This window comes from Dipodomys merriami, unplaced genomic scaffold, assembly GCF_024711535.1.
Source record: "Dipodomys merriami isolate MVZ:Mamm:240054 unplaced genomic scaffold, mDipMer1.0.p SCAF_10, whole genome shotgun sequence".
Taxonomy (NCBI): Eukaryota; Metazoa; Chordata; class Mammalia; order Rodentia; family Heteromyidae; genus Dipodomys; species Dipodomys merriami.
The window spans coordinates 47,151,551-47,179,247 of record NW_027202271.1 but is presented as its reverse complement, the minus strand read 5'-3'; the positions used below and the strand labels follow the sequence as shown (position 1 = coordinate 47,179,247).

At 39.9% G+C, this 27,697-nt stretch overlaps 2 protein-coding genes across 3 annotated transcripts in view; one reads left to right on the top strand and one right to left on the bottom strand.

The window, feature by feature from the left end:
* Positions 1-8,246, top strand: part of Cdk17 (cyclin dependent kinase 17) — a 77,629-nt gene extending 69,383 nt beyond the window's left edge. For both annotated transcript variants that reach the window (XM_069990469.1, XM_069990476.1), the window contains 4 exons: positions 1,529-1,571; positions 2,587-2,677; positions 4,478-4,555; positions 5,081-8,246. In XM_069990469.1, coding sequence (XP_069846570.1) covers positions 1,529-1,571; positions 2,587-2,677; positions 4,478-4,555; positions 5,081-5,118 — 250 coding nt within the window. In that variant the 3' untranslated portion in view covers positions 5,119-8,246. The remainder of the gene's footprint in view (positions 1-1,528; positions 1,572-2,586; positions 2,678-4,477; positions 4,556-5,080) is intronic.
* A 4,629-nt stretch (positions 8,247-12,875) lies between these two features.
* The window catches only part of Elk3 (ETS transcription factor ELK3), a 61,181-nt gene continuing 46,359 nt past the window's right edge, over positions 12,876-27,697 (bottom strand). The window contains exons 4-5 of the mRNA XM_069990491.1: positions 19,430-19,552; positions 12,876-14,281 (exon numbers count right to left, since the gene is read on the bottom strand). Coding sequence (XP_069846592.1) covers positions 14,183-14,281; positions 19,430-19,552 — 222 coding nt within the window. The 3' untranslated portion in view covers positions 12,876-14,182. The remainder of the gene's footprint in view (positions 14,282-19,429; positions 19,553-27,697) is intronic.

The following is a 27,697-nucleotide window of genomic DNA, read 5'->3' as shown; positions in this document are numbered from 1 at the left end:
CTGCTTCCATTTATTCTCAACCTAGGGAAAGAACAGCACACTTCTGACACCAAGAATATTTCAGTTCTGACACCAAGAATATTTTTAAAATATTTATAGGAATTGATGTTCTTATGGTTACTATAGCAACTAATATCATTCTCAACTAAAATTTCTGAGGGAGAATAATTTGTGCTGGACTTCTTCAGTGTGACATTCCATAGTAGCATAAATCCTATCTTTGTCATTAATGTATTGTTTGCTCTTGGTAATGTTCATTATAGGTTGAAGCTTTTCATTGAAACAGATTCTCTATATTAGCCCTTAGCACCAAGCTTGTCTGTGCCTCAGGAACTCTGGATATGTACTAGAATGACAATCTTTGAAGGAACAGAAGTGTTTGGAGAGTGTACAGCCTGAAACATCCATAGGACCTACTGAAAACTCTCAGAGGAAAATATGTCTTTATTTATAATTGTACTTTTACAATTATAAGGGGCAATGCAAGATAGAACCTAGATTTCAGATGAGAAGATTATCCCATTAAAATAATCCTTAACTCCATTATTCCTGTGTACTATCTCATTGATTTTTGTAACCCTTATTAGTGAAATTTTCCAAGGTTTTTGTGGCACATTTAAATTGACCTCAAAACCTTCTGATACCTATCACTGAGCACCTTCTTCTGTTATAAACTTATTGACTGGTTTGTCTCTGTGTTCATCTTGGATTACACTGATATTTCACTTACATGATAAAAGAATGGTGCTTTTGTGTACTTACCTTCATTTGGACACTAAAAAACTCATGCACTACTTAAACTTTCCATATATAATAGAGGTCACTTTATTTTGAGATAGAAAGCTAACTGAAAAAAAATCACTCTTTAGTAATTTTTTTCTTGAATATTGAAATTTTTGTTTTCTCTCTCATGTTTTAGTGTATATTATTATATAAAAACTTTCATTTTAGGCTGGGAAAGTGGCTCAGTGGTAGAATGCTTGCCTTGTATGCATGAGGCCCTGGGTTTGATTCCTCAGCACCACATAAGTAGGAAAAGCTGGAAGTGGTGCTGTGGCTCAAGTGGTAGAGTGCTAGCTTTGCTGAAGAGCTGAGGAACAGCACCCAGGCCCAGAGTTCAGGCCCCACAACTGACAAAAAAAACAAAAACAAAAAACCCACCACCACCAAAAAAAAAAAAACTTTCATTTTGATTTCCATACATGAAAATTCTATCCAATTTACCCCATCTGTTACTCTTTTGTATCCCTTCTTTCCTTTATTGAACAATTTTTAACAGTTTCATTTTTCAGATTTCATATAGACATAATTGAATTTTGAAAATTTGAATACAAGTTGTTACAGTTTTTGCTCAAGCAAATGGCAAGATAAGTCTTTTAAGGCTAAAACAGATTTTAATCTGTTTCAAGGCAACAGGATGCTTTTTTCAGGGCACTTAAATATAGCCAATAAAAATAGAAACTGGTTTTATCTGAAACATTTTTTGTAGCTAAAATAATAGAATAAATTGCTTTTTTTTAATTTCTAGGTTAGACTCCGAAGGAATTGAGTTAATAACAAAATTTCTTCAGGTAAGTCACATCTTATGAATGTTAAATAGTAAAATGAGATGAATAATACCGCCTTCAAATATTACTAATGATAATTAAATAAAATGGTTTATCATAGTATCTGTCATGCTTCAGGCATATCAAGGCCTATATTTTCTGCAATTCATGTTTTCTTATTTTCTCTTTTCCCTGTACTTACTGCCTTACAGGATGCTGCACCTCCAAATACCACCCACATTTTCCTCCAAAGCAGGAAGAAATGGGAGGATAAGGGTAGTACCAGCATATTAGCCTTAGATCTTGAAAGCAAGGCTTTTTTGCAAGGCTTCTTTCCAAGTCTCATTGATTAGAGCATTGATTGTAAGAGAGACTGGGAATTGGGAAATAGAATTTTAAAACTTGGCCTAAATTTAGAACATGCATGTGTCATGATCCATTGAGAGCAGAGATAGCTTAAACAAATCTAAATTCTTATCATTAAGGAATGAAGGGCAGTAGGTATTGGACATGTAATTAAGAATGTCTGCCATAAAGCGTATTTCTACTCAGTTGTGTGATGTCCTCCAAGGAAAGTAGCAACAAAGGTTGAATATTTTTAAAGTTTTCATTCGTTCAGAACATACAAGGAATCTTAATTTTTGTTTAGATGCAGACTTGTCTTAGAAATATGGTTCTCAGCCCGGCGCCTATAATCCTAGTTACTCACGGTTCAAAGCCAGCTCGGGCAGGAAAGTCCATGAGATTCTTATTTCCAATTAACCACCAGAAAACCGGAAGTAGTGCTGTGGCTCCAGTGGTAGAGTGTTCTTCTTGAGCTGAAGAGCACAGGGACAGCACCCAAGCCCAGAGTTCAAGCCCCATGACTGACAACAAATAAAGAAAAATGGTTCTCATGTGTCATTATTACTACACAGTCTCAGTAGCACCTCAAATTTTAATATATCTGGAATATTCCAAGTTGATAAAAAGCCACTATATTAACTATCAAGATTTTTTTTAATGGCTCTGAGTTCTAATTTGTCTTGTTTTTTCACAGTATGAATCTAAAAAAAGGGTTTCAGCAGAAGAGGCCATGAAACATGTATACTTTCGAAGTCTGGGACCAAGAATACATGCTTTACCAGAAAGTAAGAGAAATTGTAAAGAGTTTTTCCGTACTTGTTTTCATTTATCTATGGGTAGAGAACAGGATAAATTTAGGTTTAGAAATAAGATGGTAGTTGATTTTTTTTTTTACCCAAAATTTTTAGTCTTTTTTTACCCCCTTAGACATGGCTCATTAATTTCATGAGATCGAAATTAGAACATCCTATCTGATGATATAATCCTTAGGCTTAAGTTAGCTTAAACTAGCTTCAGTTTATTTGTTAAAAGTGGACTTTTATAAAGATTGGCGAAGTGCTGGGAAGGTGGCTCAGTGGTAGAGCGCTTGCCTTGCATGGTCAAGGCCCTGGATTCGATTCCTCAGCACCACATAAGCAAAAAGAAAAAAGCCGGAAGTGGAGCTGTGGCTCAAGTAGTAGAGTGCTAGCTTTGAGCTGAAGAGCTGAGGGACAGCGCCCAGGCCCAGAGTTCAGGCCCCACGACCGGACCCAAAAAAAAAAAAAAAAAAAATTGGTGAAGCCCATAATAAGATGGTTTGCTTGTGAAAGCACATTTCCTTCCGGAGCTACAAAGATGATTTTTCTCACTTTCTGGCCACTCTGATCTTGCTATTCCCATGACAGAGGTAAATGTTTTATTAGAATCACTAAAACAATAGATTTCCCACCCCTGTAGTTAACTCCTATTATTTTGTTCATGACATATTTTTTAGCCCAGTATTTTACTTTAAATCATTTGATTATGTTACAACATTTGAGAATTAGCCGGGCACCCTGGTGGCTCACACCTGTAATCATAGCTACTCTGGAAGCTGAGATCTGAGGATCACAGTTCAGAGCCAGCTTGGGCAGGAAAAGTCTGTGAGACTCTTATTTCCAATTGACCACCACAAAACCAGAAGTGGAGCTGTGGCTCAAAGTGGTAGACAGCTAGCCTTGAGCAAAAAAGTTCAGGGACAGCACCCAGGCCCTGAATTCAAGCCCTATGACCGACAAAATAAATAAATAAAATTGAAAAGTAGAGTATTTGGCAATTAAATTGTAAAAAGATTTTGTAAATTTTCCTTCTCGTTAACTAGACTATACTGATTCAGTGACGGTTACTTAGTAGTCAGTGACAAAAACTAATTGGAATAGAAAATCCTTAAGAATTCACTTAAAATTGAAAGGAATTGGAATTCTATCAGAAATAAATTACAAGTAGGTTTTTTGAAAGATGATATTTACATTTCATTAACTATTCCAAGGTGCAATTTAAAGTAGGTAGTATTCCCTATTCTTCAGTAGAAGAATAGGCCCTGATTCTTTTGTGCTATCTTGAGACAGAGATACAGGACAGAAGACAAGAACTTAGTAATAGCCAGGTACCTGGGGCTCACACCTATAATCCTCTTAGCCCAAGACTGTCTTCACATACCAGCCAAAATAGTCAAGCTAGAAGCATGACCTTAAGTACTAGAGTACCAGCATGTTTAAAAAAGCCATGTAATGCAGAGTACAAGCCCCAGTACTCATTTGGAAGGGGGGGAGGGGAGTGCAGGACATAGTAATTAGGTCTCCCAACTTTTAGAACAAATAGTATATATTTGTATCTACTTACTTCATACTTCAAGGCAAATTTGGAAGGAGAACTCTAATGGATGATTATTTCATTTGGTTTTCTCCTCAAAACATTGGAACAAAAGACAAATCTTTCAATGGAATTATGAATGTCATATTAATATTTTATGTTGAATTACTGTATGCGTTTTAAACATTTCTCTATACTTGGAATGTATTGGTTTTGATTAAACCTTCACCTGATAATTTTTGTCTGCATTTTAGGTGTATCAATATTCAGTTTGAAAGAGATTCAGTTGCAAAAGGACCCGGGTTTTCGAAATTCTTCTTATCCAGAGACAGGTGTGTTTGTCATAAACCATTTCACATGTCGATCATGAATTTTTGCGTGGAACCAAGCTTTTGGTTTATAAATTGGTCAGTAAAATAATTGACATATAACCAATGTACAGTGCATTCCACAGCTGTGTGTGTTTAGCATTGCACGTACTCACTTTCTGTATGATGTGGGCAGCTCAGTAAATCTTCAGAGAAAAATCTGACTCAGTCAAGTCAGGGATCCTGAAAGCTGCTGATGGCACAAAGACCTTTTACAAGTGACCTGGCTTGATCACTGCATACTCCATCCTTGGTACCTGAGGCAGAAGACACAGATTGTGCTTCCCTAGTCATCAGGTTCATCACTTCGAAGCATAGAAGCTGTAGACTGACCCCATCGTCAAAGGGTCATTTAAGACAGTGCTGGTCACTCTTACCGTGGAATATTAGCTTTTGCTGGTGGGAACATTAGCTTCCTAGAGTCACCAAATACTTTATGTGGGATAAACTGAACCTTGAACTGCCTCATAAGATGACTTTATATTTTAGGACATGGGAAGAACAGAAGACAGAGCATGCTATTTTAAGTCTGGTAACATGGTTTCAAGCCCAGCCCCCAGCCTTTCTTATCAATCAAGGACTCAGATCTGAAGGCAATTATTTCTTTTGGTGGACTTGGAATCTCCGTTTGTCTACACTGTCCTCTTCACAGTGGAGTCTTTTTATTTCAGACCTACAGATTGTTTTTATATTTGTTGTCACAGTGTGACAATTTTTTGTACAGTCAGTTTTAAGGTCTTCTCTGCCAGTAGAGCCAGTAGGTTACAGCTATTGATGTAACTGTAGCTGCAGTTTTTGTGCAGGACTGAGAAACACAGTGCATTATTTATTGCGGAATCATTGCTGCTAAATAACTACTGTCTGTTTATTTAACACAACAGTTGAATGCCCGAAGAAGTTGCAGTGGCTTTATTATATGTGAATGCATCTGTTTCTCCTCATGAATTGTTTTACTGCTGCATTTTTTGTTTGTTTTAAAAATTAAACTGCAGTGTTTCCTGGAATGTATATTTAGCTTTGCTTAAAAGTAAAATAAGTGAGCCATCTTGAACACTCTAAGTTTGTGCTATATTATTTCTTATCAAACATGGGCAAACAGAGTAGCTAAGAGATTGATAAGCACATTATGTTTAGAAAATCATGTGATGCAGAAGTTGATTCAAACAAGTGAATACCTGACATTTTCAGGTTCTCACATTAGTCACCAATAAATTAAAGCACCAAAACTATTTATTTTTACCTATTCCTTATTTTAGAGATGTCTGCTGCATATTATTGGATATTTGTATACTAATACACTTAATTAACTTTTTTTACATTGTGCTTTAATAGCTAAGACTTAACCGTATAAGTCTATTCAAACATGAAAAGTGTTGTTTATTTGTTTTAAGCAAATTTCTTTTATTAGAACAGAAGATACTTCATTAGGGAACAACTTATTTAGATGCTGTGTGATTCAGTAACATTCACTTGGAATCAGCTGAAATCTGTAATATGTCTTTGAAATGAGCCATGGAAAATCACAAATGAGAGAAATAAGAACTTAGAGAATTGCTTTAAAACATTGTAGGTATTATCTGTTTATCAGATTACTAAATATTATAGTTTTAATTATGCATCTCCTTGAACATCATAAACACTTCCGTGTTGGTAACACTGTTTTAAGCATTTGTGTTCATTTTTAAGGACTATTGTTTAGTGCATCTTACCAACTATAAATCTTAATTGGTATGTTTTGAAATAGTCATGTAAGTTTTTGCCATATATATCATGAAAATAGTCATAACATAATTTTTTTCCCTGACATTCACTGTAAAACATTCAGGGGTCCTACCATTTCTGTTCAGGAAATCTTGTAGTTTATCATTGTTATTTAACAGTATTAAGTAAGTTTCTGTATATTTCATTTTAACTTTATTTGTGAATAGTGATTGTGGCATGTTTGGGATGTTATTTTAATATTTCATGATACTGAAATTTTAATTTTTAAAAAATTCTGAAAGAATCAGATTCATGTGTATTGGTGAATATTGGACCACTACTGCTTTTCACATTTGTAAATTGGTTTTCTGTTAAACCCTGTAGCCTAACAAACTGCTGTTATTTCTAACTGACAGATATGTATTAATATTGTACTTTGAAGGTTACAACTATATGTGGAAATTCTTTCATTTTGTTTTGAATTTATAATAACAAAATCTACATGTTGTATAAAATATGGTTGTTGCGTCACTGTTATTTCTTGAGAGAGAACTGTGCAGAGTGTGATCCTTTTCTTTCTATGGTTCCATTGTTAAATAGTGAAGTCTCACGGTATTAGAAGTGATAGCTTCTTTATGTTTGTGCTGACCATCTATTTAATAGTCTCAGCTGTAATTTTCTAGTAACTTTCACTTACATAATACCAAAATTATTATTTCATAGGCAGTTACCTATAAGTTGATTCTTGCATGTAAAAGATCAAGAAATGTTTAGTTATTACATAAATTTCCTCATTCTAGGAAATTCCAGGGATGTTTCTTCATTTTGTTAGTGAATTGGGCAAGCAAACACGTTTGTGGGGTTGTGTTGGTTTGTTGATACATGAGCTACATTTGAATCTTGAAAACTTTACAGTGAAGAAAATTCAGATTAAGAAAATCTGAACCTTGACCACTTTTGAATACTATTAAGCTGACAAAGTGTTCTAGGTAAGAAAAGAGCCCTCTTATTTTCTTTCTGAGTGGCAGTAGTAACATATTGAATGTATATGGTGTTTATCAACTCAGTTTGAACGAGTTAACATGTAACAATTCATGTTTTTAATTTTCTTTACTTTTGTGATATTTTAGTTTTATATGGTAATATAATGATTAAAGTTTCTAATTCACTGGTAATGATTGCATTCCAAAGTTGTGTAATAATTAGCATGATTTCCAAAATATTTTACTATAGAATTGAATTCATTTAATTCCTTATTTTCCCCTTCCCCTGGTAACTCTTGAGTCTTCTTTATCTATTACTGTGCCTATTCTAGATACTTTATATATGTAGAATTATACCATATTTGTACTTTTGTGTCTGTCTCATTTCTTCTGACATGTTTCCATGACTAATCTATGTTTAGCATACATTTGAATTTCTTTTCATAGCTGAATAACTTTCTGTTAATAATATACACATTTTATGAATCCACACACTGCCTGTTAGCTGTATAATTAATGCCACTATGGACATTATAGTTCAAACATCTGATTCCATGTTTTCAGTTCTCAGCTATAGATGAGGAACTTGCTGACTCAGCATAAGTGTGTGACTTGTTGAACTCTCAACTGTTTTCCACGGAAGGTGCACCCTTTTAGATTTTTAAGAGTAGTGACTTGTTTCTGATCTTAGTAGAACAACTTTTGACTTTGAACCCTGACTGCTGTTATGTACATATATATGGCTGTTAATGTGTTGAAGTTCCCTTCCAATACTTGTTTACTGAGTTTTTTTTTTTATTATGGGAGTATTGATGGGGTTTTTTGTAATGTTTATCAGTTAAGATAATCATTTAGTTTTTTTTTCATCCTGCTTATGTGCCTTGATTCATTTTCATATGTTAAATCACTCATATTTCTAGTGAAACATCTCATTTGGCTTATGGCACATACAGGTTGAATATCCCTTTTTGAAATGATTGGGACCAGAATTGCTTCAGATTTTATAAAATTTGGCATTTTGGAATATTTTCACAGGCTCTGCAAGTTGGGTATTCCAAATCCAAAACTCTATAATGCTCCAAAATTCAAACCTTTTTGAGCAAACATCGATTTGGGGTGCCAAAAACATTTGGAGTTTTCATCAAGTGATGCTGAACCTGTAATCATTTTAACAGTACTGATCTACTCAGTTTGCTAGTATTGTATTAAGGATTATTGTTGGTATGTATAGAATTTTAGTCTGTGGTGCTCTTTCATTGTAGTAGATTCATCCAGCTTTGTTAGCAAGGCATTGCTGCCATCATAGAATGATTTAAGGAAGTGTTCTCCCCTCTTCAAGTTGTTGGAATAGTTTGAGTATTAGCATTAATTGTTTAAATTCTTGTTAGAATTCACCAGTGATGCTGGATGTGGTGCTGCACCCCTAGCTGTCCCAGTCCCAGCACTCCAGATTGAGACAGGAGGATCACAAGTTCTAGGCTAGCATAGGCTACTTAAGGAGACCCAGTCTCAAAAGTTGATCTGGCTCTAAACTTTTATTGAGCAATTTTGAATACTGATAAAAAAAATCTCTTGTTATTGTACCAGGCAGTAGTTCTTAAGTCCATTTTTGTATAGTCCTATGTCTGTAAAATTTGTTCATTTTGAATTGGGTTACCTAGTTTGTTGGCAAAGTATTCGCCATCAAAGTATTCGCTTATAACACTTTCTGTTACTCTGCATTCAGTAGTAATGTTTCTACTTTCATTTCTGACTTGAGAAATTTAAGTCCCACCACCAACAAACTAGCTCATTTCATCAATTTTGATCTAATAACATAAGCATTTTTAAAACTTTTTTTCCTTTGTTAATCCATACTCTGTAATTTCTACCATTTTTAGGTTTCCTTTTCTTTTTGTTACTTGAATTACACAGTTCAGTTATTGATTTGAGATTCCTCTTCCAAGTGTAGCAGTTCAAGCTATAATTCTCTCCCTCATTTTGTTTCAAGAATATTCCAATGTCTGCTGAGATTTCTTCTGATTTTCATTATTTGTTTTGCTGACTTTTCACATTGTGAGTTTTCTTTGACTTCTCATTACTTCCTAGTTTCAAATCATTGTGGTTTTTATGACTTCAGGTTTTCAAAAATTATTAAGCTTTATTACCTAGCATATGGTGTATTGTGTATCATATGTCTGTACAATGTTTTTTTGGGGGGGGCGGAGGGGGTCCGGTCTTGGGGCCTGAACTCTGGGCCTGGGTGCTGTCCCTCAGCTCTTCAGCTCAAGGCTAGCGCTCTACCACTTGAGCTACAGCGCCACTTCCGGCTTTTTTCTTTTTGCTTATGTGGTGCTGAGGAATTGACCCCAGGGCCTAAGGCTGCATACAAGGCAAGTGCTCTACTACTGAGCCACCTTCCCAGCCCCTTGTACAATGTTTTCTATATACTTGAGAGAAGGTCTCATTCTGAGTAGTGTATTGAGTAGAGTATTTGTACTGGTCAGATTGGTTTAGTGTTCAATTCTTCAATGCATTGATTCATCTTTTTTGTCTGGTTCTTCTGTCCATTATTGAAGGTAATTTCAGTCACTTTCTAATTGATATTACAGAATTATTTCTCCTTTTATTTGTTAGTGTGTACTTCAGATCTTTTAAAGGCTTTGAAATTGCGTACATGTTCAGAGTTGCTAGATTCAAAGTGAGTATGTGTGTGTTTTGTTGATAAAAGTCAAGCCCCTGGACTTGCCTATGTTTGACAAGGGCTCTGTCACTGAACCCTATCATCAGTCATTGGATTCATTATGAATATGAAAACCCATCATCTAAGTTTTTTTTTCTCCTAGCTCAGTCTAATTTATGTGGTAAAAATATGGCCATCCCCTTAATTATTTCTACTGTCATAGATTCTACTTTTAAATGTTCTAATAATTCCTAAATCAGTTCTTCTTAACTACATGTTCATCCCTATCAAAATGTTAAGTAGAAATATAAGTTCATGAGCAGGCTTCTGAAAATTTTGTATACCCCTACGTTGTAAACTTAAAATCTACAAAGTTAGCCGGGCACCAGTGGCTCAAGCCTATAGTCCTAGCAGGAGCCTTAGAACTGAGGATCGTGGTTCAAAGCCAGACTGGACAGGAACACCCGTGAGACTCTTATCTCCAATTAACCACCAGAAAACTGGAATTGGCTCGGTGGCTCAAGTGGTAGGGTACTTACCTTGAGCTGAAGGGACAGTGCCCAGGCCTAGAGTTCAAGGCCCACAACCAACCCCCCTCCAAAAAAAAAAAAAAAAAAAAAAAACCTCCGAAGTTTTCTGTGCATAAAACCCTAGGAAAGGTGGTTTTTATCACGTTCAGTCTGAACTGACATTTGGTTCCAATTTGGGGTCACAGTAGTTACCCTCACTAAGCATCATTCTTAGATGAAATCAATACTTTCCATTACTGACATAGAAAAACTATTGACATTTCCCATTATCTATCAGCCTGTAACAGGAAGGATATGACCAAGTTACTGATTATAAAGCTTTTTTTTTTCTTTTGTCCACCCTGGGGCTTGAACTCAGGGCCCGGGGGTTGTCCTGTCCTGTCCCCACTGAAAGGCTAGCACTCTACCACCTTGAGCCATAGCACCACTTCTGGTTTTCTAGTGGTTAATTGCAGATAAGAGTCTCATGGACTTTCTGCGTAGCCTGACTTTCAACAACAATCCTCAGATCTCAGCTTCCTGAGTAGCTAGGATTATAGGCGTGAGCCACCAACACCCAGCACTCTGCTATTTTTGAAACAAGTGTCCCCTTTCCATGCTCTTTTTTCCTTCTGTATCTTGTTTTGATATTCTCATTCTTTGTTGTCTCAATTGAATTATTTCTCCCAGGACTCCCCCTGCCTGCAGCCCACTCTGTCACAGACTAGATTATGTGTCCTACTATATTTTACTTCCTTTTTCAATAAGCAAATTACTTCTTTCCATGTCTACACGTAATGTTAGACCACATATGACTATAAATCATCTGTACCCATTATGGCACAGTAGTAGTATGTCTACTAATTTCTACTAATCGCTTTGGTATCTGACACACACACACAGTTTTTCTGTTGTTAACTTGCATGGAAACTGCATTGAGCTCTCCATGAAAACCAGAGTCAGATTAGTCTGGAAGACTAGGAAGAATAACCAGCAAAACAGCCAAAAGGACAATAGTGATCTGCTTTTCCTTTTCTCCTTACTTCCCCTTTCTCAGTCCAGAATAGTGGATAAAACTTAAGATTGAGAAGAACAAGGAACCACTTTTCAAACCTATTTTATCCCTTTCCCCCCTTTCTATCTCAACAGTTATATTCATTTGTTTTTATTTCTGTATTTAAAATACCTTTTGATGCTCCATATTTCAGGGTAGACAACAAGACATATTTTCCAGTATGTTTCTATATGGAGACGTGGAGTTTGGATCATTCCAAGTAAATGGAAGTAAACCAACTCACGTGGCTCTAAATTCCTTTTATCACAAAGTATTTATTAAACAAAAATAATATCACAGTATAAATTGTACATGTATGAAAGAGAATGAAGATTTGCAGTCATAGAAAAAGTCTGTACAGAGACCAGCATTCAGGATATATAGTTTGAACAAACCCCAGGCATTGCAGCTTAACACAGACAAGCAGACATAAAAAAGGGTGGGAGGGGGACTAATGTTCTTTGGAACATTTTCTGACTAAAATACTTGTTACATATACACACATGCACAGCGGGCAGAGCGAGCAGTTCTTCGTGACTCCACATTACAGTTGGGTAGTAACATTGAACCCTACAGTATTTTGTGGCATTTTTCTATGTCTAATACTGTATATGGAGTAGACAATCACAGTATTTGCAGGAAAAGAATAAGATTTATAGTCATTTGAACATTTTCAATCGACATTTTAAAATATGTACTGGTAATATTTTGTTGAAATTCTTGCACGTTAACTTATAAGATTCTTGCATTTTGAACAAGTGCTTAAATGACAACAGTTTCCAATACATCATCTTTACCTGTTTCTTTACCTAACACACAGTCTTGGACCAATAGTCACTGTTAATTAGGGGAAGCAGGATTGGACAGTGAGCTGTGTGGCACTGGACTCCTCCCAGCTTCACCCTGTGTGTGGTATACCAGGGAGCTAGAGGAAAGCACTTTCACAAGCCCTTTTGGGCTTGTAAATTTGTGCTCAATAACAGTTCCTGAACCAGCTCCTTTTATTTTAGTACAGAATTATCCTTAGTCTACAAGGAATTGAGAGGAGCACGTATTTGTGGTGTTTTGGAGCCAGGACTGTTATTTGGTAAAGGCTTAATGGAGTTTTTGTAAAGGACCATGCCCCCTCCCCTCCACCATGCAATTCCTATTGAAAGTCTCAATTCATATTTAAACATAATTTTAGATGTTGTTTCAAGTTCAAGATACTAGCTTTTACAAGCTTTGTATTTTACCTGTCTTCATAACCCCCACCATTTAATGTCTTATTTGGGCCAATTATTTAGTAACATTTCAAGTTGGTTTCTGGTACTTACAAAGTTCACCATAAACCTAATTATGATTAACCTAATCTTAAAGTTACAGCACTCTGTAGTTCACTTTGTCTTGATGCTTCTGGAGTCATGCCTACTGGCTTTTTTTTTTTTTTTTTTTTGAGAGAACAGAAAACACCAGTTACTATGATTATAAACCACAAATGGATTCAGCAGTGTTTCTTTCCATTGATACATAATGAATTCAGTTCCTCAATGAGGAAGTTCCTGAAGAATTTTTATCAGCTTTCCTTCATTGTCACATAAGTTTAGTAATATATATAAAACACAGTGCATCTGTTTCCTCATGCAGGACTTACAGTATTTGTGTTATGGGACATTTTCTGATTCATTAAAAAAACTGCTTATGGGCCCAACGATGTCAGGGTGTTACAAAAGATGTCTGGTGTTAACAAAATTAATTTGTCGAGGCTGAATATCTTCCAAACGTTTAGATTTTCAAGTGTTACAGTTCCTAGAATTTAGGAAAACCCTAACTCCTACAGGAAATACATATGGGTGCGATTATGGAAAATAGGACTAAAGTTTTGAACTATTCAAAACTAGGAAATATTCTCCAGCTTTGGATGGTGTGAGCGTGATGGAGCTTTCTGCGTGTCACTTTTTCTTAGGATGAGAGCTGTTAAGAGACTAGCCTTTCAATGTTCATCTCTATTAAAATAAATGCACTTTAGAACATTTTCTTTGATGAATGTTTATTGACTAAATATGGCTTAGATTTTTTTTCTTATAAAAAACATTACTCGGACATTACATTTACTGAGTTTCAGTTCAAAAGAAATTCTAAGGCAATTCGTATATAATTGAAAGCAAAAGAGAAAGTAAGTGATACGAATACGCTTTCATATTTGACCTACTTGTGAAAAGTAACAAAATCCTACTAGAGATGTTTGGTACTAATTTTTGTCTTTCAACATTTCCTTAAGACTAAAAAATATATAAATCATTTACATAAAACTAAATGCAAAGGAAGGCACAGCTGGTTATAGTATGTATATAAGCACGGTTCAGCATATGCAGAGTTAAAGAGAAGAAAAGCTTCACATCCTTATTAGTTACATTGAAAACATTAAGAAAGTTCTTCACTGTCAACAGTGTTCAACACTTAAGAGCTGAGAGGATATAAAAACAAAAACATTGAGACATTTAATGCAAAACAGATTTTCATACATACTTGAATATATAAACAGATTTTTTGAATGCGAACATAATTCTAGAATATCCATGTGATGAAAAGTGCAAACCAAATTAACAGAGGGTTTCACAATGTCTTCACGACAGGTAATTGAGCCCATGGGGACAAATTTGTTTCTTCAGTTTACGAGTCCTTAGTTGTGTCCAGATGTCATCAGGACTTCTGAGAGCTTGAGGAAAGCAGTACTGGGGAAGCAGCTCTGTCCAAACTGGGGATTGGCACCGGCATGTGGCCATTAAGCAGTGTGGGGAACTGTAGGGGACAGAAGGGTTTGTAAACAATGAGTACAGATCCACCAGGAAGAACAGAGACAGCAGCAGTCCAGTCTTCTCTTCACCCTGTGATGGAGGTCAGTTGCTGATCTGACCATGACATTGCTATTGGAAGCTTACCTGGGGCAAACTAAAGCCTAGGAAAATGTCCCAATTATAGTACATACCTAGGCTAGGAAAATGAAAATGGAATTTAGGTGTTACGAATGCATGTTTTAATATTATGTTTAGGAAGTTCTAAGCCATGAGCTTTAAATGTTGAAGAAAACAAAAACAAACTTAAGAAACCAAGACAAGAGACTTGGCAGTTGTTAATGCTGTACTATGGAAATTCACTGTCAGTTTTCTATACACTACAGAGAATTACCTGGTAATTGTTTAAAATGAGGAATGCTTTTCCTTTAAAAGAAAATTTAGAGGAGGAAGAATGTATTTTGGAGATGAGAAAGTATTCTTTCTTGAATAAACTCATAAATGTCAGAGTAGAGTTGGTTTCTGTGTTGCTATAACTAAGACAGATGGACTTGAAAGTTACTCTTTGAAAACAAGCTTCAAGTCTGAAGCAGATACATCAGGCGCACTCCCGACTGCCCAGAAGTAAGTAAAGGCCTCCCTTAAATATTTGACTTCTCCCTAGATTTTCCATTGCTTAGCATGTGTCAAAATGATCTTAAGCTGTCTTCTAGCTTAATCCCTGTTTAGTCCAGGAAAGCTAAATATTAACCTTCAGCACCAAATTTCAAATTACAGAACCTGGCACACGTCAGAAGTACAATAAATATTTGCAGAACAAGTAACCATTTTTACAACTTTCAAACTTATTTTCAGAATTTAATGTGTTCTGCCTTTTGCTTATCAAGGGTGTCTTTTCATTTGGTATCTAGAGGCCACAGAACAAGTTTTTGTTATCTTCCTTTTACAGATGAAAAAGTGGTTCCCTGATTAACTGAGGTCACAGCTAATATCAGCAAGTTTTAAACTCTGAATCTTTACTAAACAGCCCAACTTCTTGTTTTGTCAGGTTTAGGGGTCTTTGATTATTGTTTCACTTTCTTAATTTAATACTTAAGGTGCTTTTTTTTTTCTTGGGATTCTGACATTTTAATTTTCCCCTGCATTTTATCTACTTCAATGATGTTTTCAGATCTAAGCATATATATTACACTTTTACATCAGGCCTGCTTTCTTAAACACTGTACCTACTGGCTGGGTGAACACTGGTAGAAGACATCTTGAATTTTCATTTCTTCGGTGTAGTTATAGCTTCTTACCCTCTCTTTTCCCTGTTTTCTTGGTGTTTTCAAAGGAGTCAGCTTTCGTTTTGTCAGCCTTTTGTGTGGAATTCCTGAACATAATACTCAAGGCCCACAACTGCTTTCCTGACTTGTTCTTCTCACCAGGTCCTGTGGGCTTCCATAACTGATCTTACAGGTCTATAAAGCCTCAACTATGCTCTTCTCTACTGATTCCTGTGCCCTTGCTCCAGCCCAGCCCAGCAGCCCAGGAGACACTTCTTCCTTAGGATCTCAGTCTTCTCCACTGCAGAAAGCAACTCTAGCTCCTACAGCAGAACTTCCTCACATGTATATCTCCTCCAGCCCTGCCTTAAAACCTTGCAAATATTTGCTAGGTTGGGTTTGTTGAACTAAAAATTACAGAGCACTTTCCCCACTGAAAACTGAATTAATCCCATCTTTTTCCCACATGTGTCTACCTACTAGGTGTGTTCCAAGTTTGATCAAAATCTGCTTCAAATAGACCTAAGCTCTGGTGGCTCACACCTGTAATCCTAGCTACTCAGGACGCTGAGATCTGAGGGTTGCAGTTCAGAGCCAGCCCAGGCAGGAAAGTCCATGAGACTCGTATCTCCAGTTAACCACTAGAAAACCAGAAGTAGAACTGTAGTTCAAGTAATAGAGCACAGTCTTGAGCACAAAGAAGCTCAGGGACATTGCCCAGAACTGCCTCCCCCCCCCCAAAATTGAGTGAAATAACATGATAAATGCCAAATGCCAAACTGTCCACTTGAAGCAGATGGTTCACTTTATGTGTAAATCCATGTGCTACATTTACCCTTAGCACTGTGTCTGGCATCTCATTAAAACAGCCCTCAATTCCAGAAAGGCAAAAGTGCCTTCTCTTTCCCTGAATTCTCCCAATATCTGTTGTACACTGCTAACAAATTTGTCTCAGGTAGAGTATGGGTGTGAGGCACAAGCAGTAGAGTGCTTGTCTAGGAAGCACAAAGCCCTGAGTTCAAACTCCAATACTGTCAAAAAATAAAAGTGTAAGCATAGCGTAACACATACACATACACACACAAAATACTGTAATGGGACCTGTGCAGAAACCACTAAGCTACCTCTGCAAAGGTCACCACAGGAAACCTACACATACATACCACTTAAAATTTGTTGTACAGAGTCTGTTTTTTTAGTCTAGTAATATAAAGTGTATATGTAATAAAGGGGTTTATCCCCAAAGGTAATTACTTTCATTAGTTTAGAAGGCACAGAATAGTAAACTGAACTCTAAAAAATGCATCAATTGTAATGTCCAGTTTTCAAAATTAAAGTCTTATTCCACTTGGCAGGTGTGGTTGTTTACCAATTTAAAAACTGCTACCTTCATTTTTTTAAACCACAAACTGCTCTTTTTAATAGGAAGGGTAATGATATTTTAAAAGCACAAATTTGTTTTCTCTGTCTCATGGTTCCAACCACAAAATAATGGCACAAGGCCATGCAACCTGCCAGCCATTTAAACTGGTTTGTACTTTATTTATTTATTTTTAGGGTTGTCTTTGGAATGGCTCCAGAAGGGAGAAATTAAAACTGAAACTCTAAGCAGATGGCCTTTAAACACAGTAATTCATTCCACAGTACCTTCGTTTTCTCAAAGAGCATCACAAGGAACTTGAATGAAATGTTTTTATTGGTGGTGGTACTGGCGTTTAAACTCAAGGCCTCAAACATATGAGAAGTGTGAGGTTGCAAGTTGCTCTACAACATCAACCATGCCCCCAGCCCTTTCTGTTTTTGTTTTTAATATTTTTCAGGTAGGGCATTGTAGGTTTTGTGTGTGTGTGTTTTATAACACAGGCAGGACTGCACTGCAACCCTCTTATAGCTCCTGTGTAGCTGGGTTGACAGGTGGGTGTGTATCAGCACATTCAGCTTATTGGTCGAAATAGGGTCTCACTAATGGTCGAAATAGGGTCTCACTAACTTTTTGTTCAGGCTGGCCTTAAACCTTAGTCCTCAATTTCCACTTCCCATGTACCTCGGATTGCTGGTGTAAGCCACTGCACCTTCCAACTGCCAGGACCTCTTGCACACTAGCAAGTTTGCTCTACCACTTGAGCTATACCCCAAGCCCTTATGTTTTCTTTTGGTTTAGAGATAGGGTCTCATTAACTTGGCCCAGGCTGGCCTTGATCCTACAGTGTTCCTGTCTTTGCCTTCCAAATAGTTGGGATTACAGGCATGTACCACCATGTTCAGTTTGCAATAGTTCTTAATATACCATTCAAGTGATCCGTTGCACCACTTGAGCCACAGCATCCACTTTGGGATCTTTGTAGTTAATTAGAGATAACAGTCTTAAGGACTTCCTGCTGAGGGTGGCTTTGAACTGCAATCCGCAGATCTCAGCTTCCTGAATAACTAGGATTGCAGGTATAAACTACTGGTGCCTGGAGCATACCAACTTTTGGGAAATACTGGGTAAGCATTAACCTCAACTCCTGAGGCTTTTCAGGGAATGCAAGTCTTTTCCTAAAGGATTAGTATTCTTCATCTAAAACTTCAGATACTACATTTGCCTAATGCTTTTTGCTTACTAGTTCTAGTTTTTACCTCCTTCCTTGCCTTGTGTATGTTAAAATGGCCCATAACATCGTGGCTGGGCTTGGCCATAGCTCAGTTTCTTGTGAGGAGAATAAGGGCCAAGAGGACAGAAAGAAATCCAATTACTCCGGGGATATAGTCATACCATGACACACTACCCCAACCTCTTAGGAAACCAGAGAAGTGGAAGAGCAATCAAAACCTCTTCAACTCCACCATTCTTCCAATGTGACCTTAAATCCCACCTTATACACACGCTTCTCGCACAGAGGAGGGATTAGGCAAAGACTAACCTCGAGACAAAATGATCAACCAGAGATACAGAGATTTGATCTTTGTCACGCTTACCTTTTATTCTCATCTCTTTGCAAGTATTTGGCATCTCTTCAACCAGACAGTCACTAATAAGTTACATTATTTGTGTACCAAGAAACGGTGCTCAGAGACACCAACTAAAGTAAGCAGGATAACAGTTCAGGTCTCTTGAGGGCCCAGGGTCTAGTGGAGTTTGCCAGATGAACAGGGAAACACTTCAAAGTGCTAACTGCAGTGGAGTGAGGTTTGTGTGAACTTCACTGTGACCCCTGAGATGCAGGAGGGGATGAGACAAAGCTAGAACAAAGTGAAGAGGGCATCTGTACTCCGTTACCTTTGCTCCTCTGGCTCCTGGGGTTGGATGAATAAAAATCTTTGGGTCTCAAAGAGGGAAAAAAATACTGATACCCACACACTAACAAATAATGCTACTGGAGATTCTAGAATGGAAATGAATAATAAATGTGCTCCCTGAACACACAGAGTGCTCTGTAAGGTAAAGCAGCTAAGTCTGCATTATTTTTAACCAGATGCCCCAGATACTCTTTGGATGGCAAAACAAGAGCTGGTTTACAATCTGTAGAACTCTAGGTTGCTTTCCCATCCCAATATGGAGAAACTCTTCAAGTGAAAACTACATTGATGAGTCGGATTGATATTATTGTCCCTTATGAAGTTTCATAAAAAATAATCTTTAAAGATTTGTCCTTAATAGAGTTACTCTCTTCATAGTCCATTTACTGATTTGATAGTCTATTTTCCATTTATGGACAGTTGGTATGAGTAGATCACTTCTGCCTCAGTTAAAATACCTGCTCTACAAGGGAGTGCAGCCCCATTTCTATGGACATCTGTTGGAAACTTAACATAGTAACCAAACCTGACAGAAACCACCCACCTAAGGCTTTGCAGAGGAGAGACAGACATCCTTCAGTGTTCTACCTTGGTGTTCTCCAAGTACTCACCTGGAAAAGCGTATTTGGCCCTTGCAGCCTGGCAGGACTCAGCGGAGCAACTGGACTAAGGCTGCTCCAGAAATGTATGCTGGAAAGCAGTGGACTTGGTGTCAGAAGCAATCCATTTGGTGTCTGGGAAATAAAGCAAACACATAGTTCTTGATAGAAGTTTGTCTGACTCCACCCAGATGATCAGCTGCAACCGAATCTTTAGGTATGCTCACCATGGACCAAGAAACCAGCAAACCCTTCTCACCAATGCTGGGCAACTTTATTGGTGCAATGCTGTGTGTGAGCAATCCAATTTTCTCCAATGTAAATATTAGCAGTTCACAAAGGAAAGAGGTATATCAATAGGTTACCTTTCCTAAATGTTAGCAGAAAACTTAAAAGTTTATAGCAACATGTCTCAATGGCTGCTTCAGCTTGCTCCTCTCCTGGATTAAACAAAATTTAGTTTACAGAGAAAAGAGGATCCCAGGAAGGGGCTTTATTTCTCATCAAGTAAGTATTTCTTCAGTGGACCTTGTTATGGGGTGTATTACAAACACACATTTTAAAATGGCCTCTCAAGCTTCACTTTCTATTACCCACAATCTTTTAAGGACCTAAGACTATTAAAATACCCAGTAACCATTTCTTCAGAAGCTCTGAGCTGGGCTGTCCGTATTTCACACTGGTGTGGAGTTGGTGGGAAGTCCTCAAATGGTAAGGGGGCAGGGCTTCTTGCTTGACAGGGAGGGTAGAGAGCCAAAACTGGGTTTCCCAGACCAGTGCCAGGGCCTGCATTTGCCAGCACTCAGGCAGCAGGAGTCTTGGCCTACAAGCCAGCTGAAGGACAGAAGGGACAACCCGACTCCGCCAGTAAATGCATAGCTTTTATTCTCAGCAGAGGCAGGTTCCCTGGCCCAGCAGCCTTCACCTCATGATCGCGCTGTCATTTTGGTCCTTTGTGCTAAGAAGAAGCACAGCATGAACACCAGCAGTGAAGATTGCATCATGCTAGATAAGAAAGAGTTATTTTTCATTGGGTTGGCTTCTGAGGCTTCATTAGTTGTCAAGAGCATTTGGGCTTCGACTAAACTCAAAGGTGTACTCTGTTCAGTGGAACAGACATAAAACACCTAAAGGTCGGCAAACTGGAGTGCTGAAAGGGAAACACATTTATGCAATATGACTTGAGTCTTTTGTTCCATGACATTTCCTACAAATGGATGACCTGGAAAGGTCCTGAGATAAGGCATGTGTTAAAGAACCTTCCATGTGTTTTGCTCTAGGGAAATTTCAGTGTGCCAGGCCATCCGGCCGAACAATTCAGAATCAGGAGCTCAACCTGAGCTCTACTGGCCTCAGCCAAGCTCCGATCTCAGAACTGCTACTTACTAGCTAGTAGTTTATACTCTCTGCACCTCAAGCTCCTAGTCTGTTAAATGGAGACAAGAAAAATGCCTACATGCCAGGGTTGCTGAAAAAGGAGTAACAAAGACTGTCTACAGCTCTTAGTATATGACTAGCACACACCTGTGTGTGAAGAGAAATAGAGACTAAAATCACACTGAGTAATCTCTGATACATGGTTTTGAATAAGTGAAATTCATAATTAACTGTAACTATACCTGACATATTGTGTTTCATTTATTCATGGGAGAAATTCTCAACTGTGTACAGAAAAGTACTTAAATGTTCCCAAACAGATGGGCTCCACTGAGTCAGCTGTACTTTCTCAGTTATGTTGGGCTCAAGTCCTCAGGCTCAGGTCATCTGAGAACTATTTGCATGTTACTCTGCAGCTAGGTTCCAACCAGAATATGTCACATTAGCATTTAATAGCCAATGTGTTCAAGGTCCTCCTGGTTGAGCCATCAATGAAGGTTTCTCAAAAGTCTAAAGAGGACTTCGAAACCATAACACATTTGCCTTTCATCCAAAGCCATAAGTATATACCTCTGGGCAATACATAAGATTTATATTTCCATAGTCTAAAATTTGGACACATGTCTGGACTTGAGATGGTTGTGCATTTGTTTCCAAGGGATACAGAATGTACTCGAAATACAGTGGCCTTCTGTTTCTCGTGGTTAATATGTTTGAAATGTCTCCGATAATACATGCACATAAACATTGTGAAATGACTTCATTCGCTCCTCTCCCTCCCATCCCCATACTTCCTGAGGCTTCTGTGGCCTTAAGAAAAGAACTCTTTGGTTAGTTTTAAAGAAAATTTCCTGTAAAACCTGCCCTGGGTTACCTCCTGTCTTGTGGCATCTCTGCATGAGTTCCTGTTTGGGGGGAGGGGTCGCTGCAGGGTAGACACAAGCAAAATCCTAGCTTCCTTTTCTTCCATGTAAGAATGCTTCACTAATGGCTATCTTTACTTCTGATCCCCTGGAAAGAAACTCTAGGTGATAGATATTCCTTTGCATTGGGAACGATCCTCTAACTTGGACATCCTTTACTATGGTCCCTTCTCAGTCCTCTAAAAAACTCGCATGTGTGTGCTACACAAGGCGAGCTGGACTTGTCCACAGGTGCCTCCGCTTGTGTGCCCTTGCCTGCAATTCTTAACCTGGATCCTGCCCTCCAAAAACCCTCCTCTTTTCTAACTGCTGTCTTGGTCTTATCTGTCAAAATGCCACCTCCCTAAGGACACTCTCCTGATCTCTCCTCAGACAGATGGAATGTCTCCTTTTTGCTCCATCTTTAGAACACTGTGTAGCCACTTTCCCACCCCCCCTTCACATTTAACATGTTCTGCCTCAAATTATGATAATTTGCATATTTTTCTGATACCTCTTTCTACTGCCTCAAAGAAATTTGCTCAGCTTTATTCCTTCTGGAGAATTAAATCCCTAAATACTTGATGAGCTGAAGAAATCTGCAACTCTAGGTGCATCTCGACTCCTCGCTTGCCACCTGTTGGACACCTCCACTTGGAACATCCCCCGTGTTTTACCTCAAATTCATCTTTCACATCCTGTGCTTCTTAAGACTTTTCTGTTTCTGTTGACTGTACAACCAGGTGTGTATCTCCTCAGCAAATATGGAGAGTGCACATAAGTTCCAGTTGCCAGAAACAAGGATAAAACAAGAGACAATCTCTGCACTCTGGCCCTGTTCACTGCTCAGCATCCTAAGATGTAAAATGGAGCCCTCTGGGAACTCATCCTCCTCTACATGTGCTCATTTCCATCCCTGTGGCATGCAAGCCCCAGTGGGCTTACAGACAGCATCTGACACATCCACCCACCTAAACCAGTCCACGTGTCTCTGGTCTCCCCGTCTATTCTACCACCTGAAAACATGATCCAATCAGATTCTTTCATAGTTCCAGGTAAAACAGAAAACAACAAAGATGGTGTCCTTAGCCACAGTTCTAGGTCCCCCATGCTTATACTCCTTAATTTCCCCATGTGAACCTTCCCATTTCCTTGATGGGTTTAACAACAAGGCTTATCTAACATGTGGAATGAACAATAGAAGTCCAATCTATCCTCTTTCAACTGGAACTTCCTGGAAGTTCCCTGAGCTCCCCAGCCTTTCATTCTGAGGCTTTCATTGCATGCTGATGACTCCTGACCTTTGTCTCCAGCCCCTAGGTCTCTCCTGAGCTCCTGTTGCAGCTGGACATTTTCACTCCTGTGCACTAGAGATGCCTTGAACTCAGCCCAAACTGAACATGGAAACTTTTCTCCATGAGTTTACCCATAATCCTCAGAGTTAACTTGTTTCTCTTCCCACTTTTATTTATTTATTTTTTTGTCCGTCGTAGGGCTTGAACTCTGGGCCTGGGTGCGCTCCCTGTGCTCTTCAGCTCAAGGTTAGCACTCTACCACTTGAGCCACAGCACCACTTCTGGCTTTTTGTTTATGTGGTACTGAGGAATTGAACCCAGAGCTTCATGCATAGGAGGCAAGCCTTCTACCGCTGAGCCACCTTCCCAGCCCTCTTCCCACTTTTAAATGCATCACCAAGAACCCAGACCCATGTCCTGGGATGCTGTCCCATTGTTCACAGCCTCATGTTGCCATCTTTTGGCTGGATCTAACTCCCCTCCTTCCCAGTCCACGCCGTCAGGATGATATCTAGAGCAGAGTTCCAGTTACATCATTTGTGCCCCCGTGATGTTTCCCATGGCTCCATCTCCTATCACTTGCTTTACACCTTGAGGATTTATGCTTTGTCTATGCTTTTCTCTGCCCACAATGCTCTCCTCATCCTGTCTGCCAGAACATTCCTACTGATCCTCTAACACCCAACCCAGGCACAATCACCAGCTGCACAATGCCTTCGCACCACTTGTGCGCCTCCATCAGAGTTAGTATCTTCTTCTGTATTCCTTAGGTCTTACTATTCCTGTTCACTGCATCTGAGACACTACTTCAAGCTACTTACTAGGGAGCATCCATCTGCGATCAGCTTCAAGCACAGCTTACACATGCTGGGGCGGGCGGGGGGCTTAGCTCATGTGTTCTAAATTAATTAAATGATCTGCTTCTAAAGTGATTCTCTGCATGACACATTTGACTCCTGTCATGCACGGTCCTGTGTGTGTGTATGAGACTTGTCATGGTTCAAGCCTAAGGTCATAAAAACAGCCACTGGTACTTCTGCTGTCCTTTCTACATTCATAAAACTTAACATTCAATAGTTCTTATTTGTTGGTTGATTCTAATAGGGCCTTTTTGCTTCACTTGTCCACTAGACACTGTTCATTAAGTCTACACCTTTCAGGAAGTTTTTAGGGACCTTTATAATTCATACCGCACTAAACTATATATTGTAACCTGTAAGCTCATGAGAACAGAAACTGTCTGTCTTTGCTAACTTTTGTATCTCCAGCTAATTAGCAAAATGCCCAGGAGTTCAATGATTATCTCCCAAATGAACTGATTAAAAAGGATTAAGCACTTGTTATTGGACTAAGAAGCATTTGTTATTTGACTCATATGGATTAGCTGCTTAAGTATTTTCTAGCACATACCTATAATCCCAGCTACTCAGGAGGATGAGATCTGAGGATCACAATTCAAAGCCAGCCCGGGCAAAAAGTCCCCTTGAGACTCTTATCTCCAATTAACCACTCAATAACTGGAAGTAGAGATGTGACTCAAAGTGGTGGAGCACTAGCACTGAGCAAAAGAGCTCGGGGACAGTGCCCAGGCCCTGAGTTCAAGCCCCATGACCGAAAACAAAAGAAAAGAAATATTTTCTGACTACCTGATTGGATGGTCTGAGATACTGTTACATCTTCCAGGCTTTAGGAATACTAAAAGGAAAAAAAATCATTGGTGTACAAACATCTCTAATCTTAGAATTCCTATGGATGCCAACAGAGACCATAGCATGTTGGGGTTAATAATAATAATAATGTGTGTATGTATCAAACAAAGTGACTCTGAATCTCTAGAAACTCTTAGTTCTTTTTTTGTTGTTGTTGTTGTTGTTGGTCATGGGGCCTGAAGTCTGGGCCTGAGCACTGTTCCTCAGCTCTTCACCTCAAGGCTAGCACTCTATCACTTGAGCCGCAGCGCCACTTCTGGCTTTTTCTGCTTATGTGGCTAGCACTCTATCACTTGAGCCGCAGCGCCACTTCTGGCTTTTTCTGCTTATGTGGTGCTGAGGAATCGAACCCAGGGCCTCATGCATGCAAGGCAAGCACTCTACCACTGAGCTACCTTCCCAGCCCTCTTAGAGTTACTTTGAATCTCTAGAAACTCAAGAGTTGTTTTGACTCAAATAAAAACATGGCTTGGATTTTAAGATAGGACTAGAGGGCTGGGAATGTGGCTTAGTGGTAGAGTGTTCGCCTAGCATGCATGAAGCCCTGGGTTTGATTCCTCAGTACCACATACACAGAAAAAGCCAGAAGTAGCACTCTGACACAAATGGTGGAGTGCTAGCCTTGAGTAAAAGAAGCTCGGGGACAGTGCTCAGACCCTGAGTTCAAGCCCCAGGACTAGAGCAACAACAACAACAACAAAGAGAGGACTATACTCCCATGGCAGTTTGCAAGTACTGATCCGAAGGGAAAAGGGGGACACTATGAGAGCCAGCCAGGTAGGTACAGAGGTGTTGGGGGGAGGGCTGGGGACAAGGTGGTCAAACTGATTATGAAGAATCAACAGAGAACCCCAGAGCAGAGTTGTGTGTGGGGGGAGGGGGGTGCTACCACAGATTGTTTACCTGGGGCGACTGACAGCTGGGGAACCAAGAACCTTTGACTGGACACAATAAGATCAGAGGGCACCCCAGAGCCAGCATGGCAATAGGATGCCCCGAGAGCTGCTCACCAGACACATCATGCCGCTCCACACTCCCATTTTTTGACCTTGACTCACAACAGGAAGGAACCGTTAGCTGTCAGACCCTGTAGCCTGTCTCCGTTCCCCTCCCAGGCTGGCTCACCAAATGCCCCCGGGGCACACATACTCAGACTCTGAGGGGAACGCACGCCCACAGCCCATACGTATCTGAGTTCAGCATCTTGCCCAGCACAGGGGAGATGAACGCAGGTCTTGGCATTAGTAAGGGGAAATGAAATGTGCCAGCTTCCGATTCTGAATTAACTTCCCCTTGTTAAGGAACCAGGTGGAAGGGACTGAACAGAAAAGTCAAAGGAAAGGAAGAAAGACAAGGGACACCAAGGTATAAAAGACACAGAGAATCAGAAGTTCCAGCTGCCACCAGGGCTGCCACAGTGCCGGGATGAGGACCTGGACCCTCTCCTTCTGCCTCCATTTCAGACAGCAGCCATGCTTTCCAACAACAGTCAATGATCTCAAGGGCCATTTAATGACCTAGAAGACATCACTCCCTGGAACCAAGCCTACGTTTGTGTAAGTCTCTTCAGTTCCTCAGAGTCCCATGATCGGATAGGTAGGCCTTCTCTTAGCCAGGACTCCGCTTCTGCTTCCTGCCCCTCGCTTTTCTCCCCACCCCTCCCTTGGAAAGCTTTGGTTCCAAGATTGGACTCATGGCACTGAGTTAACCAAGGCTCTACACTCACAGCTTGGTTGAGCAGACTTTGCTCCCAGCTGTTCTAGATACCAACCCTCCTTCTTCCTCCTAGTGGGCTCTGTGTCCTCTCAGGCCAAGGCCCCTCCTCTGGTTATCCCAGCCAAGCCTCCCTCACCCCACTGAGTGGGGCCACCTTTGAGTTCACAGTGTTCAGTAACAAAGCTGCAGAGTGAACCTGGACTCACTTCCTGAGCCAGACAGGGCTGGCTTCCAGGTGATACAAGCTCAGTAAGAACAGAGACACTGAAATAGGAGCTGATCTTGGCCTGGCCCTAGACCTCTCTCAATCTTACAGCTGTAAACACAACAGACCAGAGAAGGAGATGCTCTGATTGTCCACTCGGGCTGCTTCTGGATGCTTCCCTATGCAACTGAATGAGCCCCTGCTTCTGGGCCATTTGTGCAGCGGTCCTTGCCGAGGGACGGTCTTGTTTTCTTAGGAAATGGCCAATTTAGGAGCACACGTGCCCTTTCTCGCCTGTCACTAATGCCTGGCCCTCCTCTATGTGACAGCACGCATAGTACAACCACCTCATGAATACTTGCTGTCCTGTCAGCCCTGAGAAGCCACTGAGAGGAAAGTGACAGAGTTGCTCCCAGTTGCTCTGCAGCCCCATGGTGAATGTCACAGAGAAGGAAGCAGGCCTCGTCCCCTGGGGATGGCAGAGGACACTGTAGTTCAGGGCATGGATTCTGAAGGCAGACAAGGGAGCTCAAATTCACTTCTACCTCACCCAGAGGCAGCTACCCACAATCCCATGCATCAAGAGTCTAGCTAGGCAGGACCTGAATCCAGGTCAGTGACACCCTCTCACCCCAGCTGGTGCTGCTTAATGTCTGACACCTCTGTACTGCATCCAGTTTTCCTGGGGGTGGGGGTGGGAATGTGCCTTCCCACTGTGGCTGTCCACTGGAGTAGCCAGAGAACCATCCAGATTTAAAGGACAAAGCTGCCCTCTCCTGAGTTAAGAGCATCCCCGCCGCCCAGGCAGTGCCCTGCTCCCTGCGATACGAACCTGCTCATCCTCAGAACACGCTATTCTGGCGAAGCCCACTCCTATCCCCTGTTCCATGAGGTCCCTGCACTGCTAAGAGAACAACCAGACAAGTACAGCTCGACACTGACCTGCACCAAGGCCAGGTCTGAAAGCAGGTATGTTCCTGTTAACGGGAAACTAGTGGCTGCTACATGTCCCCCCACCCCCCGTCCCTCCCCCCCCCCCCCGCCACCCTCACCCCCACCAAACTGTGCTAGGATTA